At 37.8% G+C, this 19,957-nt stretch overlaps 2 protein-coding genes across 3 annotated transcripts in view; both read left to right on the top strand.

The window, feature by feature from the left end:
- Positions 1–19,957, top strand: part of LOC103824290 (complement C1q tumor necrosis factor-related protein 7) — a 395,389-nt gene that overhangs the window by 154,578 nt on the left and 220,854 nt on the right. The gene's annotated exons all lie outside the window — the stretch shown is intronic.
- Positions 530–18,290, top strand: LOC103824309 (ADP-ribosyl cyclase/cyclic ADP-ribose hydrolase 2). 2 transcript variants are annotated; one of them, XM_009099561.4, is made up of 9 exons: positions 530–914; positions 4,665–4,794; positions 5,826–5,961; positions 6,445–6,527; positions 7,121–7,197; positions 9,690–9,782; positions 11,257–11,343; positions 11,822–11,881; positions 14,944–18,290. In XM_009099561.4, the coding sequence occupies exons 1-9, from the start codon at positions 745–747 to the stop codon at positions 15,056–15,058; spliced, it is 951 nt and encodes a 316-aa protein (XP_009097809.1). In that variant the 5' UTR covers positions 530–744; the 3' UTR covers positions 15,059–18,290. The 2 variants fall into 2 exon arrangements, with proteins under 2 accessions (XP_009097809.1, XP_018780627.1); XM_018925082.3 differs by having other exon boundaries at positions 13,469–18,290.

Raw genomic sequence — 19,957 nt, 5'->3', positions numbered from 1 at the left:
CTTTTGATGTTCTAACAGAGTACTTAGAGGAAAGAACCTGAAGGAGGATGGCAGCAGAAGCTGAAGACATTTGTTCAGTGCACAGGATATAAGTCATAATCCTTATGTTTCTCATTAGGATTGATTCATGACTGAAAGGCAGGTTTTTTTCACGAGCACATGATGCACATATCATCACACCAAAATGGCACTGTCACTACCCAGGGGAGAGATGGAAAAAGAGCTGACTAATGTTACCCCTGCATGTGATACAAGATAACTCAAAGACTTGGATTATTTACCCTGTCCTTGCTGTAACTGCATATTTTAGTTTGGGTTTTGTTTTGTTTTCATTGCTTCAAGCATTTTTTGATGGTTTAGGAAAGTGTAGCACAGCAAGGAGTATTAAGCGAACCAAAGGCATCCTAAAGTATTCAAGTGGTAAGGGGTTTTTTCCTCCCTTTACGGAGATATACTGCAATTCTCTTCAGTTATCACCAGGTGGCCTTCAAAGTTTCTCGTTTTTCTGAAGAGGGGAATAGTTTACACACGAGGAAGTGATGTATCCCTGTACTGCAATCGTTCCAGGAAATAGTTTATAGTTTCCAGCAAGGTTTTTTTCCGCCTTTGTCTTGTGTACTGACCTGTAGCTAGTACTGAAAGTATTAAACGTTCAAACTGCAAGTTTCCATTTAAATTGTATCATTGAACTCTCCTTTTTTTTTTTTTTTTTCTCCTGTTAAGAATTTGGATTGTCAAGAATTCATGATGATGAGCCTTTTTTCCCCTCTTTTATTTGTCTCTGTTCTGTGTATGAACAGCTTCTCAGGAGTGCAGGGAAGGAAATGGAAAGGTGAAGGCACTACTCAAAATCTGGAAAGTATTGTCATTGGAAGATGCCATGATTATATTAGAATTGTGAACCCTGCTGTTGGGTAAGTTTTGCTTGTTTCTGGATTAGTTTTTTATGTTCTGTACAAAATGGTTGTTAATCAGAAGCTTGAGGTTATGTTTTAGTCATGCGAGTGATCCTTTTGAAGCCAACATTTTGTAGCTGTCTGGAAACAACAAAATGACTTTGATGGATATCATATTTTAACTAAAGTAGTGTAATTGAGGCAAGATTTTTAATTCTTCGATTCTTTATTTCACTTTTTTTGCCCACTGCACTCCACCTTTCTTTCTGTAAGGAAAACAACAGAAATGACAGGGATTGTGTTTTGGAAGTACCAAATCAGACAGCAGTCCTGGGAAGACCAGCTTTGCCTTGCATGCCTCTAGATCAGGTCGTGTAGAAGGGGAACACCTCACTTTACAGCTGTACTGCTCATCCACCTGAAAAATCAAGTACTAATCAACTGCTCCCGTGGGGTTATCTGTGAGCTTCTGTTGGTTGTGCTAATTATGCAGAACTGGAGGTAAATCACTCACTTTGCTAAAATGAGCACTTTTCTGTCTTCCTTGCATTGTAAGGGCTTCAGTAAAGAGGAAGAAAATAAGAAGGACAACCTCCTGGAGTTCAGCCCTTTATTCTGCCATTAAAAAGTTGTCCTAAAAGTGTGAAGAGGTATTTGCAGAGGGGCCCTATCTGGGTTCCTGTAGCATTGAATTGCTGTCTTTAAACAGGATTACATGATATTGCAAATATCACCTCGATTCCCCAACCTCCCGTTTTCAGTTCCTGTTGCAAAAGAGGAAGATAAAGCACTTAAAACAAATTTTTCGCTTTTAACAAAGGCAAAACAATATACTTCTGCACAATAGTACTCTTAACCTATTAGAAGTAAGTTTTCAAGTTTTCTGGAAGTTTTCTTTCAAGTTTTTTATGAAGGAAAAAAGATCATCCTAATGCAAATAACACAGTGCATGAATTTCAGTGGAACAGTTCAAACTTAGCAAATTTATAAATGTGTCACAGTGGAAAGTGGAAGTAAATTTTAAGTGTAGATTTCTACATTCCTACAATATATTGCATAATAGAAAATATGTGAAATTAGTTTACAGTTGTGTAGGTAATCTGGTCATGCAGTAGGCTCTAGATAGGTAGAGCTTCTGCAGGACTTAACAGATGCCACTTCATTTATATCTGAAGTAGGACATGAATAACAATACAAAATATGCTAAAATGAGCAACAGAGAGGATAATTATTGTAGAAATTTGAACCGTATCGTTAATTGATTTGGACCTTTAGAGATGTAAATGCAGTATTCTGGAAAACATTTCTATATGTCTCATGTTTATGATAGTTTTGTGGTTTACTGAATTCTGGTTACATTTTCACAACCTGATTTTAAAATTGAGAAGTTTGAACATGTTCATAAGAGTGTTCTTGCTCAGAATAGCATGAAGCCAGGCAGGACATTAGGACTACTTTCCTGAATTTAGACCAAAAATGGCATTATTAAAAGAAGAGCTACACAACAGATTTCTTATAATGTGAGGATTTTTCTCTTTCCCTTAGGTCTACAAGCAAATAATGTAATTCAAACAAAATGGAAATTTCATATTGCACAGATGTAAAATAGATATTCTAATTATTAATAGCCCTTTCTGTTCATTCTCTGTTTCTTAGTTGCCCCCGGCTAGCTTTTACAGAGATGTGACCACCTGGATAGGTTTTGCTTCTGAATTTATGTGCAAATTTTCTAAAAATACTTTGCTAACTTAAAGGAAGCTAGCAAAACATGTCTTTACACTGCAAGATAGTTAAAACATAAAGATGTTTATAGGAACATAAGAAAAGCTTTCCCACATGTTAAAACACAATGTGCCAAATGGCAATCAAAACAGGCATTTTACAAAATTCTGTGGCCATGCAGAAATGAGGAATTTGAATTAGAATCATATTTGACATTTCCTAATAGGAGTACGCTAAATAACACAAATGTTCCTATAATGCTTTTCCTCCATATTTATTTATTTGTAGTATATCATGAAAGCTTTGAAAACAATTTTTAAAACTAAATAGTGTGAACTTAATCTGACTTATTAGTGTCTACTAAGATTAGAAGGAATTGTCCTGAACACCAGTCCTGAACAGCAGGCCTTCCCAACCCTGTAGTTTCAAAACGTGTTTTTGCCAGCTAAGAAGTTTTGAGTATCAGAGCAGAATAATCCTTTTGATTTACAAGCTGTTCAAAACTGGGTGAGAAGTCATGAAAAAAAAAAAAAAAGCAGTATGTGAGTTAACCAGAAAATTACTGATCGTTGCACCTGTCAAGAAAGATCTTAAAAGTTCAGTTGATCACAACCCGCAAGTACAAACGTAAGTGCTTCGACCAGAAAGCTCTTTAGCAAAATGAGACCTAAGTATATACAATTGTCAGAAGCCAAAGTATAACAGCTTGAAATCAAAAATAGGGTCCAAATTCTTTTATTAAGTAAATCTGTTTAAACCTTGAAACTACTGATCAAGGATCATATTGCATCACTGAAAATTTTCAGGCCAAGATCCATATCTGCTTGCAGTATATAGGGAATTTTTATATAGTTGTTGGAAGCATGACAAGAGATTTCTGTAAGAAAATCTGTGGTCTGTTTCTGCATAGCTCATCACAAGGGCTCCTTTAAAGTATCTATGACATTTAGTGTCACAAAGCAGCTCCCTAAAGAACCTCTACCAGCAGAAACCATGCTGTATATGGATGATACTAAATGAGCAGAACACTGTAATGGCAAATTTCGATTTACTTCTCAGGACTACTGTTGTTCAAGCTAGAGTTTTGCAATGACAGCTATTCATGTTAGGAAGGCTGTATACATATAACGTAATTATTCTGTTGTGCAGAGTGCTCCTGGCATAGACATTGTCACAGCATTATGTGGGGAAAGTGCTGTGGACAAGTGGTGAAAACAGAAATTCCCTTCTTAATTACTCCAAGCAGGCTCAGAGCTGTGACAGGTGAGATCCTGAAAGTCCAAAGAGATAGGACACTTCCATCTGTAGACAGCCTGTCTTGTCCCTCCATGGAGGTTATTATCCCCAAGACAGAGCTGGCAGAAGGGAAATGTTGGAGTGCACAGCCTAGCATCTTATTTCAGCACTTGAAGTGTTGAATGCTAACAACATACTTGTAGTTCTTACAGCTACTGCATAGTAACAGTGTGTGTCCCTGTCACACAGTCCCTGGTCACTGTACTCATTCCAGCAAGAGAAAACTGCACAGTCCCAGGGCCTAGAAGCTGAAGGCATCTGTCACCATCATTACTCTACCATCAAAGCTTTTTAGCAACTTGTCCTCCATTTGAATCTGACATTTTAAGAGTAGTATTGTTTTCCAGCAGCACTGGATATTTAGCTATGGTTTATTTGAAATGGCTTTTTGAATCTGGAAGATTTCAAAGAAAGCTATTTCTTCAGTATTTCTACAGTGTTGGATAGCAAACTCACTGTGTATACCATACCTACTAAGGTTTTTATTGAGTCATTATGTGTTTCTAATTCCATACTGTAAATGCTAATATTTTCCTTGCTACTTCTTCCTTATCTGGTGCAGTTATGACTCAGAAGACAAGATCTCTATGCTCTTCCTGAGCTACAAATTTTTTACCACCCTGACTTCAGTTTTCTGCCTTAACCTTATATGGATTTTAATTGGGGTATTTGAAGGAGTTGAGAACAGGTATCTTTCTTGCTCAGCTTTGAAAAAACAATTTTGCTATTTGTTTATTTCAATGATTACAGTGAGAAGAATTGTTCACAGATATGGGAAGCATTTAAAAATGCATTTATTAACAAGGATCCTTGCAGCATTCTACCTAAGGATTATGAATTATTTATCAACCTCACATTTCACACGATTCCGCCTAACAAGGTAATAATTTTTTATGTTAATTGCCCTGTGACATACAACAGATTTTACATGACACAGTTCAAGATTGATGAGTCATTCTGTAACTGATTTGTGAGTCACTCTTTTTGACCGGTCTGTAGTTTATAAACTAGACTCTGTAGTTTATAAACTAGACTCAGACTTGATAGCATGTTTCAATGTATTTGGCTCCATGTGTTCATTTTATGCAGTGGCTTCTCAGCAATGCCTTTCTTTTCATACTACAGAGATCCCCCCTTTTTCCTGTTGTGCTGGGAGCTCTACCAACAGTCCCTGAACTTCCATTTCTGCTTTTCCTTAAGTTAGGTGTTCTGGCTGCAAATGCTGTGCCTGCTGTCACCTTCTGCTTTTACTCCTCACAGCTAAGTCTCATGACAGTGCCATGTTAAACATTGACACGCTGAACAAGCAGAAGCAGAAATGAGAGAAGACATTGTTCTGTGCCAGAGAACAGTAAGGGTTTGATGTGCTGGCAATTGCAAAGAACCGTGGAAGTGCAAAAGATGTGTTGTGCCTCTGGCACAATTATTCCTCATTTCTAAATTATACAAGCTAAACCAACAAATACTACTGTCAACGTGGCTTAATTCATGAGGAGTTCTACAAACACTGAAATAACATCTAGACATATGGGGTTTTTTCACACCATAAGCCAATATAGCAATGTTGAGAGATTTCTGGTAACATATATCTGGTTTATAAATATCTTCCGTTTTTCTTCTTTCCCTAAATCTGTCTGCTGAGGCAGGCAAAGCTAGGCCTAACTGTATTTAAAATAGGACTATATCCCTTCTCATCTAGTACTCTTCCCCAAGTCATTTGTGATCAGAATTGACACCTCTGGAAAATTAAAAGACTTTGTTCGTTTAAAGAGATAGCTAACATTTCTGGTTATTAGCTTGATTTTGAAAGAAATACTAAAACATGTTTTCAACTGTTTTCAATACCCTGTAATCTCACTGTGTCTGCACCCAAGTGCTGGTACATTTCTTCTCTATGTTTTTTTTTCCTAGTCTCTTTTCTGGGAAAATAATCAGCTACTAGTCAATAGCTTTGCTGACAGAGGACGTCGCTACATGTCCATTGGTGATACTCTGTTTGGCTTCATTGGAGATTTTCTGAACTGGTGTGGGCAGGCAGACAGCCCTGGTAAGACTATGAGGGCCATGTTAAACATTTATCTGTAAAACCATAATGGAGACCAAGTGCTATGTCCTGGAGAAACTAAATTTGCTGTTACCCCATGAAAAATCAGGGATGGCTTCACTGTCTTGTTCTCTCTTGTATCATGTGAATGTTTAACACTGCAGTCAGGGGAGCACACAGTGAAATCTAAATGATCCTGCAGTGGGGATAAACCTTTTATCCAGTCTTCTGAACCTGGAGCTCCCTGCATCCTAGGAACAAAGTTAGAGCCATTTCAGCCAAATTACTGAATCCTCAGAATGTCACTGTTTGTGTAAACTACAAAGGATAGAAAATTATTGAAAAAATACAACAGTTTTCAGTGCTATGTCAAACATATGTTGTGGATTCAGTGAGTAATGCACAAATATATTTAGTTGCTTGCTAAAGTCAATTTTATAGTCATTGTCATCTCTCTAATAGCACAAATCACATGCCCTCCTACAGGCCTGGACTATGAATCCTGCCCTACCATGACGGAATGTGAAAACAATGCAGTGGATTCTTTCTGGAGGATGGCCTCAACCACTGTAAATATTTTATTAGTGCTGCCTTCATACATCTGCAAGTGTGTCCTGGGTGGTTCAGGAAAACATTGCTAGTTCAAAACAGATTAAACCTGTAACTCTACTGGATTATTTTCCCTGATACAAATACACTATTTTAGACTAGATGCAAGTGTTTTAGCAAGGAGAACTTAATATTCAGCTTAGCTAGATAATGTGTTAAAATTCTGTTAGCTTTGTTAATAAAACCCATATACTAAGCACAGTAAGCACGCTGACTGTCTACTGATTACAGGTCCTAATTTGACAGCCTTGCTGAAAAGCCTTTACTTACATATCACACTCAGCCAAGAATGCCAAAATACTTTCTTCTGGTGCTGAAGAATACTTATAAATGTGAGAAAATAGCTTGAGAAGAACCATTGAATTAAACCATGGTCTGGTTGCTTCCTGTACTTTTTACTTCAGTGACCTGCTAGGGTGCTAGTCTAATGTTATTTTTGCAGTTCTGATAGTCTTTGTGGTAAAATTCTTTCCTTGGTTACTGTTGTTTGCAATAAAATACCAAGTTACATGACAAATCTGTGAGATCTGAAACGCATTGTTATCTATTGCAGTATGCAAAGCAGAGCTCAGGGGTGATACAGGTCTTGCTGAATGGTTCTGCAGAGGGAGGAGCTTATCCACAGCCAGGGTAAGAGAACCGACTGATTTCTGTGTGGAGTCTGTGTAGTGTGATTTTCTGTGTAGAGTTTGGATGACTACAAAAAAGAAAAGTCAACCAATTATTTGGGTCTTCTGCTGCACAAAGCATGGGAAGTGTATCTGAAAGGACCTGTTGCTTCAAAGTCTGCTGAGTTGTGGGGACAACTGTTAATTGTCCCTAGCTGAAGGTTTAATACCTCCTGGATGGGAACAGTCCTTTCAGCTCTTGCATTTTACAAACTGCTGTGGCAAGCATGGTGAATGCTCTAAAGGCTGCCCTAGAGTCAGCCAGTATGCTGTGGCAAAATGTGTAGGTCTTCAAAAAGATGAGTGTTAATAAAATTTCTCTTCAGGGACATGTCCAAATAGAGTATTGTTCCAAGGAGTGTAGCTTTTGTCAGACCTACCAGCAAACTTGGTAAGTTCTAAAGGGAAAGTTTATTTCTCCATGACCAAGAGTGGATGTGGTTTGAAGTCTATTATTGTTTCAGAAAGCAAAAAAAAAAAAAAAAAAGCTGAGGAGGATAATAGCAAAGATGAGCCTCTTCTTAATTCCTTTTATATTAAGGACAGGTATATTTTTCCTCATTCAGAGGTGTACCACCATGCAGAAACTCATCTAAGGTTACATTTAAAATTTATTGTAAAAGTACACCCTTTAGAACTTTTACTATGTGTCTGTAGTGACTGCTTACCTGTGGTAAGAAATGCATTCTTCATTACCTCAATAACTGCCCTATCAGATCAAAAATTACATCTTCTAAAAACCCATAGAAAAGAGTCTCCTCCTATGTATTCATGAGGACTGAAAATAACCATTGAAAAGGCAATTTTTGTCTCTGGATAGGAGAGAAAGAAGAACCATCTTTTCCAAAACACCTCCTAACTACTTTGCTCTGCCCCCCAAAAGTCCATCTCAGTACACAGCTTTCAGCTAATCACAAAGACTTAAACAGTCTTCTTGGGTTGGTCAAATGGTCAGCTGGGATCAAATCTTCTGCAGATGGTAATACCTGGCAGCAGGCCAATACCCAGAATCTATTATAGATGCCTTATTATAGAAATGGATTCCTTATTTCTCTTAATTTACAGATTCCTTATTTCAGTAGCATCTCACACACATTAATCCCCCCAGTTCCCTGGGTTGCCAGTCTGGTGGTATTTTTACCAGTGAAATCACCACTGGAACTCAGCTTGTCAAGGAGAGCACAAAGCCAGTTACTCCATCTGTTTTCTTTGCTGTGTATCTCCTGGTCCCTTTATGACTGAATTGGTTTAAGAGATCATGTTTGAAAAAATCTGAAGGTTGAATAATTAATAGCAGAAAGTAATCTGAAAGATCTGCCTGTCTTCCTAGCCATCTCTCTGGTCTGTTTTCAAGTATTTCAAAGCCCCTTTCAAAGTCTATTCAGTTTTAAAGTTTGCACACTTAAATTACCATTAAGTCACCTGATATCATTTCACTTAAGATTTATTTCTCATTTCATGGCAAAACAACTTTGCTCATTCACTCAGTATGAATTTAATTGGCAGATTTCTTTAATAATAGAAGCCAGTTCAAAAATTGCTTTTTGCTGAAGTCAGTTGTACATTGTTCCTCCACAGTTTCTGACACCTTTAGTTAAAGATTTCTCCAAATTTGGGAGCAACTTCTTTTTTTCTGGTAATAGTATATGCATGAATGAGTAAATGAGTTGGAATCCTTATATTTTTGTTATATTTTCACTATGTGTTGGACAGGCTTGGACACCTTGGACAGAAAGGCAAATCTGCTGTTGCTGCTGCTGGTCTCTGGTCAGCTACCACCATACCAGACAAGGACCAGAGAAAGCAGCTCTTGGTATCTGTCCTCCTATTCCGCTTCTCCAGAAATTTGAAATAATTTGCTGACTTCATGAACCACCAGACGCTGGCAAGCAGCACATGTCCTGTGCTTGCATGGCAGAGCCTGAAGGCCTGGAAAGACATTGTCCCTGCACATTGTCACTGATGGTCCCACCCAGGAAGTGGCAACTGGTCCTAATGGTCCTTTCTTCTCTGTGGATGTCTCAGAACAATTAAAGGGCTCAGAGACACTGTAGTGTTGATATAGACATTTAAGAAGACACATGATAGCAAATTAGAGGAGAGACCTAGGCCCAGGCTTGGACCAGGCATTCAGCCCTTACAAGCTTTCTGGGTGAAAAAAAACCCTAAAAATAGGAAATCGTTACACTGTATCTTGCTAAAAGGATTAGAAATCTATGGCTTCAAAATGCCAGCATCTCACCAAAAAAATCAATCTAGAGACATTAAAATCAACATTTGGATTTCATATCTTCTTCAATTAAATATTATGAGAAAGTATCAAAGGCTTTTTGATTTGTTTTTGTATTTTAAAATTCTTGTTTACTTGTAGGTGAATTCATTAAAATACAGAGAAGGAAAAGGTCTATTTAGTTTTCATGTTCTTTATAGTTGAAATTGTTTTTCTTGAATCAGTTTTTTTGCAGATTATGAAGTACCTAATCTCCAGAAAGACAAAATCTCACAGGTTGTCATTTGGGTCGTGGATGATATTGAAGGACCAGATAGGTAAGTTATGTCTTCAAAATAAAAAATTAGTTTCTTCCTTTTGGACCTGTCTTTAAAATTTCACCTTATCTTTCTGTTTGGTTATACTTGTATACTACTTGAAACAAAGTATTTTAGATGCTTTCATGAACACAATGGGAGACACAACCTCCCATTCTCAGAGAGTAGAGGAATACCAGAATTAGAGAAAATATAAATAAATTCTAATATTAGATCTGGAGCCAACTCTTGGTTAGATGTGTGTGGATCTCAGACCCTGAATGAAGATAGAGCCATGAACAGTTTTACTAAGAGTCAATCTGAATTTCGGATTAAGTGCTGAAATTCACCTTGCCATATGCATTCTTTTCATTTTCAGCTATCTTAACTGTTTGAAAATTTGTAGAAGCAGGCAAATACCAACTGGTAGCTCTTTTTCTCTCAATAATTAATCCAGTAATAAAATGTAGGCTTTTTAAAATTAGGCATCTAATTTTGCTAATTTTGGTAATTTAAATGAAGCAAACAAACAAATAAGTAATAAATATAACAAAACTGATCAGTCCAAACAGTTTGGACTGCCTGATGTGTATTTTACAACAATGCTGTGGAGTCTATATAACATAGTTCAGATTTTCTATAGCATTTTTCAGCCTGTCTCTCTAAACCAAATAATCATACCCTCTGTGAGGGGAAAAACATACATCTGATCTTTGCAAAAGTTGCCCTTTTTACAAAGAAAAGCTAAGACAAGCACTGAATCTTAGTTTATGTTTCAGTACATGGATGCATGGGAGTAATTTTATGTTTTTATTAATTGTTTTCTACAATTACTTTGTTGGTCTGCATATGATTTCTTTAGTCATGGGTATTTACTGACCAGCAGATAAGTAGCACTGGCCTTAATACTTTATGTTGCTGCAAGTTTAGAGGTCTCAGTAGGTTCTGTAAACTTTCTTATACTAATTGGACTACAAAACAAACAATCAGTGGTAGAAACAGGAGCTGTGTTTAGGATTGTTTCTGGATTTTTTCTCTCTGTATTTTTCTATTATTCAATATTCAAACAAGCTTCTAACAACAATTCTCATTTATTATAACAAATTTATTCTGTAAAGACAGATGGCATCAACTTTATCACTACCTAAATAATTGCCAAAGAATATTACAAATAAAACACTTACTGTTTTACAAAATTATTTAGGTCTTTTTCTGTCTAGTCAAATATTAAATGTGGGATTATTAGTGAATAGAATCTGAAAATGCTACACTGGCTGAAGCCAATCTTCCAGACTCTGTAAACTGTAAAAAGGATAAATTCTGAAACAACAGTAATGTAAGCAAATGAAGCATAAAGAGCAATGTACACCATCCTTCTGGAGGTGCTATGGAATACAGAAGAGGCAAAGTAATGGGGATTTACTTTACTAATTCCATCAAGTTCAGTGAAAAGAAATTATATAACAAAAGATAATGTTGAATTCCTTCCTCACAGAGATTCCTGTGGAACTAATAGTGTAAAGACATTAGAAAACAGGCTGAAAACTCTTGGTTTTGATGTCACTTGCACTGACAATTACAAGTAAGTGAAAACATTTTATGATTATGGTGTATTTGCAGAATCACCTCATCTGTTCTGATTCTTACTGTGCAGTACTGAAGTGCCATTAATGTTGTGTCTTCGGGAGGGACTGATATGTTGGAGGGATGATGTCACATTTTTCAGACTTGGCATTTTTTGGTTGTTTATTGAGCAAAACACTATGTCTTACCATATGATTAAGTGGAACATTGTACTTACTCAGTGTCAGACACAGAAGATAGCCTAATGAACTTGGATTTAAAATCTAAACAATAGTTTAAAACACTGTTGAATGTCTGCAGAATTACCAGTTACTCACAATAGGTTTCACAGCTCTAGTCATTCCCATAGATTGTAAGATAAATTTAATGAAGGGAAGATTTAAACATGATAGTACTGTGAATTTGTTTCATTTTTTCATGTTTTTTTTTCTCAGTTGTCTGCCTGAAAGGTGCTAAATAAAATGGTATTTTCACAGGTCTGTAATGTTCTTACTCTGCCTGGATAACCCTGATCATTCTAAGTGTGCCCTTGCATCGTAAGTAAAAGAAGTTCAAGCTATCCCAGTGCCATTACAACTGAATAAATTAGGCAGAAGTCAACAGATCCCACCTCTACCACCTGTTGTATATTCTCCATATGCAATACACAGCAGTCTTGAATTTGTCAGTTACTGTGGATTGAATTAGCAGTTTCTATTCACAAATTGTGCACAGCTGTCTGTGAGCACCTGCTGCTCAAAATTAGGTGTTAATGAGTTCTCATTGATCACACAGTAACACTGTATATCACTGATGATGTGAAGTTTGTACATATCACTGTTCTGAAATCATATCTATTATAAATTTGAAGTTGCTTTCATTAATATAATTTCTTGAATAATCAAAGTATAGATCAAATGGCAACAGATCTAAAAGACATTTCTCCAACTACTGGAATTCTCAGTTCCAAATTTTGAGGAAGTTTCTTTTTTTCTTCCATTTTGTATGAGACTTAATCTCTATATTTTGATCTATTTACCTTGGGCCAGTGAGTTATCTACAAAGAAAGCAGATTACATCCAAGACATAACTTCTTAATCAGGAAGCATTGCTCCCAAACTCCCAACTTATCCATATTTATCTATATTATATGAGGAGCATTAAATTAGTTTATCATGTATTTCAGTGAATTTACCCTAAAGATTACTGTTTTCAGTTCTGACTATGTTTCATAATCTATATGCTTGTTACACACGAGATACTTGAACATCTGAATGAGAACTTCCTCACTGTTTGGAATGTTGTAGAATATATTGATACATAAACACTGGTTTGTGGTTATATTCTTTTTATGGATAATCCATGCTTTATTTCTTGCTGTCCTTTCTCCCCTATTCAAGCACATGCAAATTTTTGTTTGTTAATATCTGTGTGATATTGCAATGATAACTTCTGCTGTGAAAGTCCTGATTTGCTGTCCCTGGTTATGGCAGCAGAGAGGTGCAACTGCAGCTTGCCTGCCTCTGGGAGGGGCTGTAGTGCTTCATGCAGTGCAGAAAAGGAGGTGGACATCACCTTGTGTAACATATGTCCAGTTCTTGGTACACACTTACAGAGGAAGTGAGTATTCCCTGTTCTTGCTGGTCACTGAAAACTTTTACTCACCTTGCAATGCAACATGTATTCTTGCATGCAAATTATATCCTAGCACCAGCATATAAATGATATGAAAATGGTGGGTTTATAAATACCACTGATAGCTCCAGACCTCTAGGCAGTAGATCATAGAACAGACTTTCTGTTAGGGCTTTGATTGGTTACAAAATGCCACTTGCACAGTGGATTAAAATAGGGTTTCCTTGTTCTGCAACTGAAAGGTCACCCCAGGACAACGTGTCAAATGAAAATAAAGTTATCCCCTTCAAAATAATAGCTGTGAACATAGTGACAATATTAACAAACTGGAAGAAAAAGTACAGGACTTTGAAAATACAATATTTTATTGAGCTCTTGACAGAAGCTTTTTCTCCTCTCCCAGGTTTTAAATAATTTTCCTCAAAGTTTTCTGATGTGTGTGTGTTACTCAGCTGAGGAAGCCTGGATGAGAAGGTTGTTGGAAACCATTAATGTGTTTTTCCTTTCAGCTAAGGGTGAGCATGCAGTTCTGCAGTATTGCCACATGGCGTTTGCAGTGTGTAAGCAGGGGAGCAGCCGCCCCTTCCTTCCCATCCTTGTCGGTACTCAAAGTAACATAATCCCTGGTGTACCTGAAACACCAGTCTCACACTCTCCTGGGGTAACTCCAGAACAACTCAGCTGTTCTCATCCTCCTTAGGAAAAGTTTCCTTGCTTGTTTCCTTCATGAGCACTGTATTCCATCCTCTATGCATGGCACTGTAATAAGTTTGATTAATTTCTTATATATCCCAAATCACAACAGAGCTTCCCAATCTGAATGCAAAACTATCATTTCCTCTCCCTGAAATTTAAGTAATTTAAATACTACAAGCCAATGAATACTTACATTCTTCCCAGAATCACTCAATTCTCTGCAGTAAATGATACCACCTCCATAGAAACTAGCTACCTTTTCAGAAAGAGCCTTAAGCAGATGCATATAAATGATTTGATGATTACCTACTTAGGTATGTTTTCTGTGTTCTGTGATGGTCCATCACCTGGCTGGGGGCTGGTCACCAGGGGTATCACTAATTGGAGAGGGTATCTGTTAGCAAAAGTTTCCTTTGCAGAGTAGGTGCTCACAGTGTTTTCATACTGCCATGGCAAACAGTGGGACAGGCATGCAGGGGCTCATGCATCCCCTTTCACCAGGGCTGGTTGCTATTACAAGGCTGACAGCTGCCCTCTCAGCCTCCAGAGAATAAAGTCCTAAGCCCAAAAGCATCAGAGTTGGACAAGTGATTTTTTATGTCACCACAACTCCCACTACACAGGCATAGCAAAAGAGAGAGCTGGGCCAGGGTAGCAGAAGGATGGCCTAGAAGGTGCTGTGATGTACCTGGGGCTTCTTGCATGGTGGTGGTGCCCCTTAACTCCTCTCCAGACTTGAACGATGTTCCTGCTGAGTCATATGTGGACTTCGGCTTGTTAAGGTGACACCCTGACGTTAGAAAAAGCTTGTGAGTAAAAAATACCCACTAGATGGCAGAGATGGCTTACAAATGTAAGCAGGAGGAAGCCAGATGCAAGCTGTTAGTGGTGGCATGGATTACTTGCATTATTGCTATGTCAGGGAGACATAGAATTGGGTCTGGGTAGTGTTGCACCAAGTGCTCTGAAAATACAGTCCTCCAGGACCACTGCTGTCTAGAAGAGCACTATAAAATCACAAGCATAAGGCCAGAGACAGCAAATGGAAGTGGAGAAACAAGAAGGCACTTGTGTGAAGGTAGAAAGAAGAGTTCCCAAGGTTTTGCAAAGATATTCTGTTTATAGAATCATGACAGCCAAAGGGAATCTGTTGGCAGGCTCGTATAAAGAAACTTCTGGCTTAGCACTTAGGCCACAAACTTCACCCTTGGCAACAAACCCCTGATATTTAAAAGAATCCTAACTCAGCTCTGTGCTGTGAACATCCTGTTTGTTTTCTCTTCTTCAGATCTGCACCAGCTGCACAAAGAGGACCTATATCTTCAGACAGAGGAGGCAGCTGGAACAAGCTCATGTTTGTTTCTTTTGCAGGCTTTTTGTTCCGATTTGCTTTAGTGTACTGAGTTAATCAACTGAATCCATATCCTCTGTTTGCCTTAGCTGGCTATAAATTTTGCTTCAGCTGATTTCTAACTGCAGTTTTATTCTACTTTTGGGACTGCAAAACCTGCATATTAAAACCCTGCATACTAGATACTGGGTTGTTTCAGTATTGAAAATTATCCCACTGGTGCTAGAAAGCCTCACCGTTCATTTTCTTTTTCTAGAAAAAGTTCATTGCTATTTCCTCTTATCTTTATTCTCCAGAATTAAACCAAGAAAAATTCTTCCTGTTCACATATTTCAGAAAGAAAAATGATACTATGCATACATCACCCACAGAAATGGCTTGTTTGTAAAACCATCCTAGCATCTGACCTTGGAAACTAAGTGACTGATTATCGTGTTTTGGGAAGGTGAAACATAAACTCAAGTGGGAGAGATCTTAGATTGCTCACTTGATACAAGATGCAATAGGTAAGACAGTGGAAAAGTAAACTCATTTTCATAAGTAGTCCAATACTTGGGCCAAACTTAAAAACTAGGGTACAGCAAGATTCTGGGTGCGAACTTGCATGCAGTTATTTACTTTATTTACAGTTATTTACAATATCAATTGTTTCATCATCTGCACAGCTGTCCTTCAGCTGGCTGTTTCCTGGCCACTGGATAGCAAATAGTCAGAAATACCAGGTCTAGAAAGTTCCACAATTTTTCCAGCACAATATGATTTATGGTATATCATGTTCAGATAAAAACCTGCCAAGTCAGACATTGGCTTGCTTGCAGTGAACTTGGATACAGGGTTCAGAACACACTGAGGAGAGAGCAGATGTCATCCTGGAGGTTTCTTGGGTTACTTGTGTGAATTCCAGTGCTTCAGCTAGAGGCTCCTCTAAACCACCAGGACATCCAGCTACCAAGATGACCCATAAATCTTCAGAAAAAAATAGTCATTCTACAGAGAACAATTGTATGTAGCTGGTTTTTGCACATTTTGTGTTAGCTTCTGTATTATTTATTTGTGTTTGTATTGACTGGTTGCCAGGAAACTTGGAGAGGATGTTCCTGTTACCTCAGTGAATCTGATTTAAGGGTCCATAGTAGATTTACATCATTTCAATACCTGATGCAACAGTATCATGTTGTATGTTTGAAAGATAAAGTATTTAAAATATGTTGTAGTTGCTTATTTGTCTTGCTTCTCTGCCTGTAATAATCTTTAATTTGGTTTTAATGCAAATCTCTTTACATTGCACACATATTTGGGTTTGCCTACAGGAGGGTTTAGGCTCCAGCCTGGAGGATTTTTGTATCTTTTTCAGACACAAAATTGTACTGAAAGTACAGAAGTACTGAAATCAGAAGTTACAGACCTTTAAAAATCTGGGCTGTATTATGCCTCAGAATTGTTCCCTATCTGTGCTGTAACTTTAGTCCTTTGATTAGTTCCTTGAACATTCTGTTCATTTTTTATTGTTTTGTTTCACGTTTTATTGTTTACAGCAGCCACCAGAGTAGTAAGAAAGGTATCTGTAACACCTCATATATGTGACTCATGTATGGAGTCCCACCTCAGATAGCTAAAGCCAAGCAATTTTGATCAACCTTCTATTTGCCCACAGCAGTTCATATCAGTTCTGTTTGCCCACAGCAGATAATATCAGACACATGTTGGGCCCCAGGCTGTAGAGATTATGTGTGTGAGGCTCCCAGTTGTCCCAGCCATCATCAGGGCTGGTGTGTGCTGCTTACTGACCTCTGTGTGAGATCCAGAGAACAGCTTAATGCCATAAACAGCCTTGTGCCTCTTAGGCAACTTCCAGCCACAAGCCAAGCATCCCAGCTGGCCAACTTTTGCTTTCCAGCTTATGAAAGCTTTCCAGCCTCTGCATGTAATTGACTCCAGCAGCACAGTCACTGCTGGCAGTTACACATGGTACCAAACACTCAGTAAAAAGTGCTAAATAATTCTGTTTTGGAAGGCAAATTAAAATATTAAGTAGGATAACTTCAGTTTAAACAATTGAGATTATTTAATGCATAGCCTTATGTCAAAAACAACACACTCAGAACCTCTTGCAGTGTTTTTCTTTATTTCTAATGTTCTTTCCTCTTTTCCCATTACTTCAACTCAGTAGCAATGACAGCAATTTCTTTTCTAATACCTGTTCAATTAAGTGTCTCAAACTTGCTTAAAAAACTTGGGAATATCTGGAAAGATTTTTAGCTATCCAACTAATATAGCTAGTAAAAAAAAAAAAGCAGCAAGGCAAAGTTCTAGATGCATAGGTTTCCTGAGACTTTTAGAGGCAGCAAATTTCAAGCTGAGTGTGAATCATTTGTTCTGAGTTTTACATAAAGAACAGTGTGACTGGCATCTCAGAAGCTGAGGGGCAGGAGTGTCAGCAAAGCAAGAAACAATAAGGTCATTTGTTACTCCCAGAGAGAAGGAGGGACATGAACATGACCTTTTTTTATTTCTATGGTATAAGGGTGTGCATAGCACTATTTACAGATATGTGTTACATTGAAGTGGTGACTGTCAGCCAGGTGAGCCCGTGCTATGTCTTGAACACTCAGGAAATGCTCTGATTAGCAAGGTCTAATGTAAGAGCTGTGCCAAATCTGGATAAATCATAGTGTCCAAAAGGCATCTACCCTTTTCCTTAAAGTCAGTCAAGCCTGGGGAAGTTCACAAGTATAGATTCAAAATGTTTCAACCATTCATATTTGTACTAGCAGTGCTACAAAAACAGCTGTCTCCAGGTGTGAAATTGGGGGAGAAAATGTTTCAGATGAAAACAATATGTATATCACTTAATTCTGAGTCCTGTTGGATGCCAGAATCCTGTGCAAATCTATTCATATCCAACTACTTGTGGAAAATGAAAATATCAGATACAGGAGCATTACCTGCAGACAGACCTATGGAAGCTACTGAGACTAAGGCAGTATTTCCTGCTGTGCCCACTTTGTGGACCATGTAAGAACTCAGTCATCTTACATTCTTCATTCCTGTATAGAAGTTAATATACTCTCCCATCCTACTAACCTACTTTTTCTTTTTGCTACATGCATTTCAGTCATTGTATCTGACAGAAGCTGAACTCTCATTCAGAGTAGTTCCTTTTCCCAGCATGTATATGCATGCACACGTATACATCTGCTCACACCTGCTCTGCCTATTTTTAAATGTAAAGTCCTGAGTGCTCTGGAGTAAAAAGTTATGAGAATAAAGCGAGGACAACTTGATCACCTCTCTGCTCTTTTTACACTGCCGGTGTTTATTTTTGTCATATTGGTCTCGATGTGATATTCAGCTGACATGACTATGTTTTCAATCAACAATCTTAAATGTAGTGAAATGTGACCTGAAACCTCAAGAATTTGAATAATACTTTTTGTTCCATGAAAGTTAACTCTTTTTATAGCATTCTTCTCAACAGAATTACCTAGAAGTAATTCTGATGTATTTTGCTTCAAACATAGTGTGAAGTGGAAGAAGAGTGCTTTTAGTAGAGCCAAGAAGTTTGGTTTAAAATAGCTCAGTATGGGGAGGCACAGTATCTTAATTTAGCCAAATGTCAGGGTGGCTCAAACACTTCACAAGCTCTTTTTGATTTTCAGGTTTTTCCTAATTCCAACTTTTGCCCAGTCTAAATTTACATGCAATTTTATGTAAGAGGCAAAGAATATAATCTGTCAGATTATATTCTTTGCAGGCAATTGATTTGCTAGCTTCCTGAGAATTATGAAGACAAGCTCAGAGAACCTCACTCCCTTACAGCAGCAGCACAGTTCCAGTGCAGGCTGGCAGGGAGACTGGTGCAGGAAATTGGAGCCTGGGAGGGTGGCATGTATGTCCCCTCACCCTGTGCCAGAGGGCCCGTGCTGCCTGGCAGCCCCCCTCCTCCTGCCTTCTGCCTGTATCTGCAGCTAAGGTGAACCTGATCTCTGTTCAGATGAGTTCCTTTGTATTTTTAGCAGAATATGCGTGCAGAAAATGATGCTGTTTCTGTAAGAGGAAAACAAAGGTGGAAATTATAGCATACATTTCCTTCCAGCAGCAGGCAGTGCTGTGGAAGTGATGTAAGGGGTCTCTCACTTGTGACCATTTGACTAGGAATACCTGTGGGAGCAGTAAATATGGTAAGTTCCATAAGTGCAGACAGAGAAGATCTTCCAGAATTCCTCCACTATGCCTGGAGTACCTTGCACCCTTAGTAACAATACTTAATAAATAATTAATAAATATATTTACTATATATATATTTATATTTAAATAAATACTTAATAAATAATTAACAAAGAATCTAAGTAACATAGGCAAAAACCTAAATTATAAGTCAACATTGTGGTGAATTCTGGGTTACCAAACTGCAGGAAGATTTTTTTATTTTATTCCCTAATTGCAGCTGGTAAAGTCAAGAGTGCTAAAGAAATGACAGGCATTCTATCTACTACACTGTGTCAAGGTACAGATGTGGAAAAGATCCTAGATCACTTTGTGCCATTCTGAAGAGCAGCAAGCACAGAAGAAAATGAATAGAAACAAGTATCCTGTGGAAATTTTAATCTTCTGATACCAAGTTCCAGCTGTAGGAAATGCTGGCCTGTGTTGAGTTCATTTTTACTTATCCCTTTGCTTTGATGAAAGGTACCAGAAGATCCAGAGCTGATATTTCCACAAGTCAGAATGTATGCTCTGGGCTTTCACCCAGAATTTCTGTCACCACTGCACATTAGCATGGGGTTCTATGATATATATCACTTGACATATATCACTTCAAAAGCAGTTAAGGACAGTAAGCATAGCCAATAGTCTTGTAAAATGCAACATCAAATCCCAGACAAATATTTCTCCACATGGATACAAATGCATATTCAAATAGCTGTCAACTAGACAAGATCTGTGTCAA

Source organism: Serinus canaria, chromosome 4 (genome assembly GCF_022539315.1).
Source record: "Serinus canaria isolate serCan28SL12 chromosome 4, serCan2020, whole genome shotgun sequence".
NCBI lineage: Eukaryota > Metazoa > Chordata > Aves > Passeriformes > Fringillidae > Serinus > Serinus canaria.
This window is presented reverse-complemented; position numbering and strand designations above follow the sequence as displayed.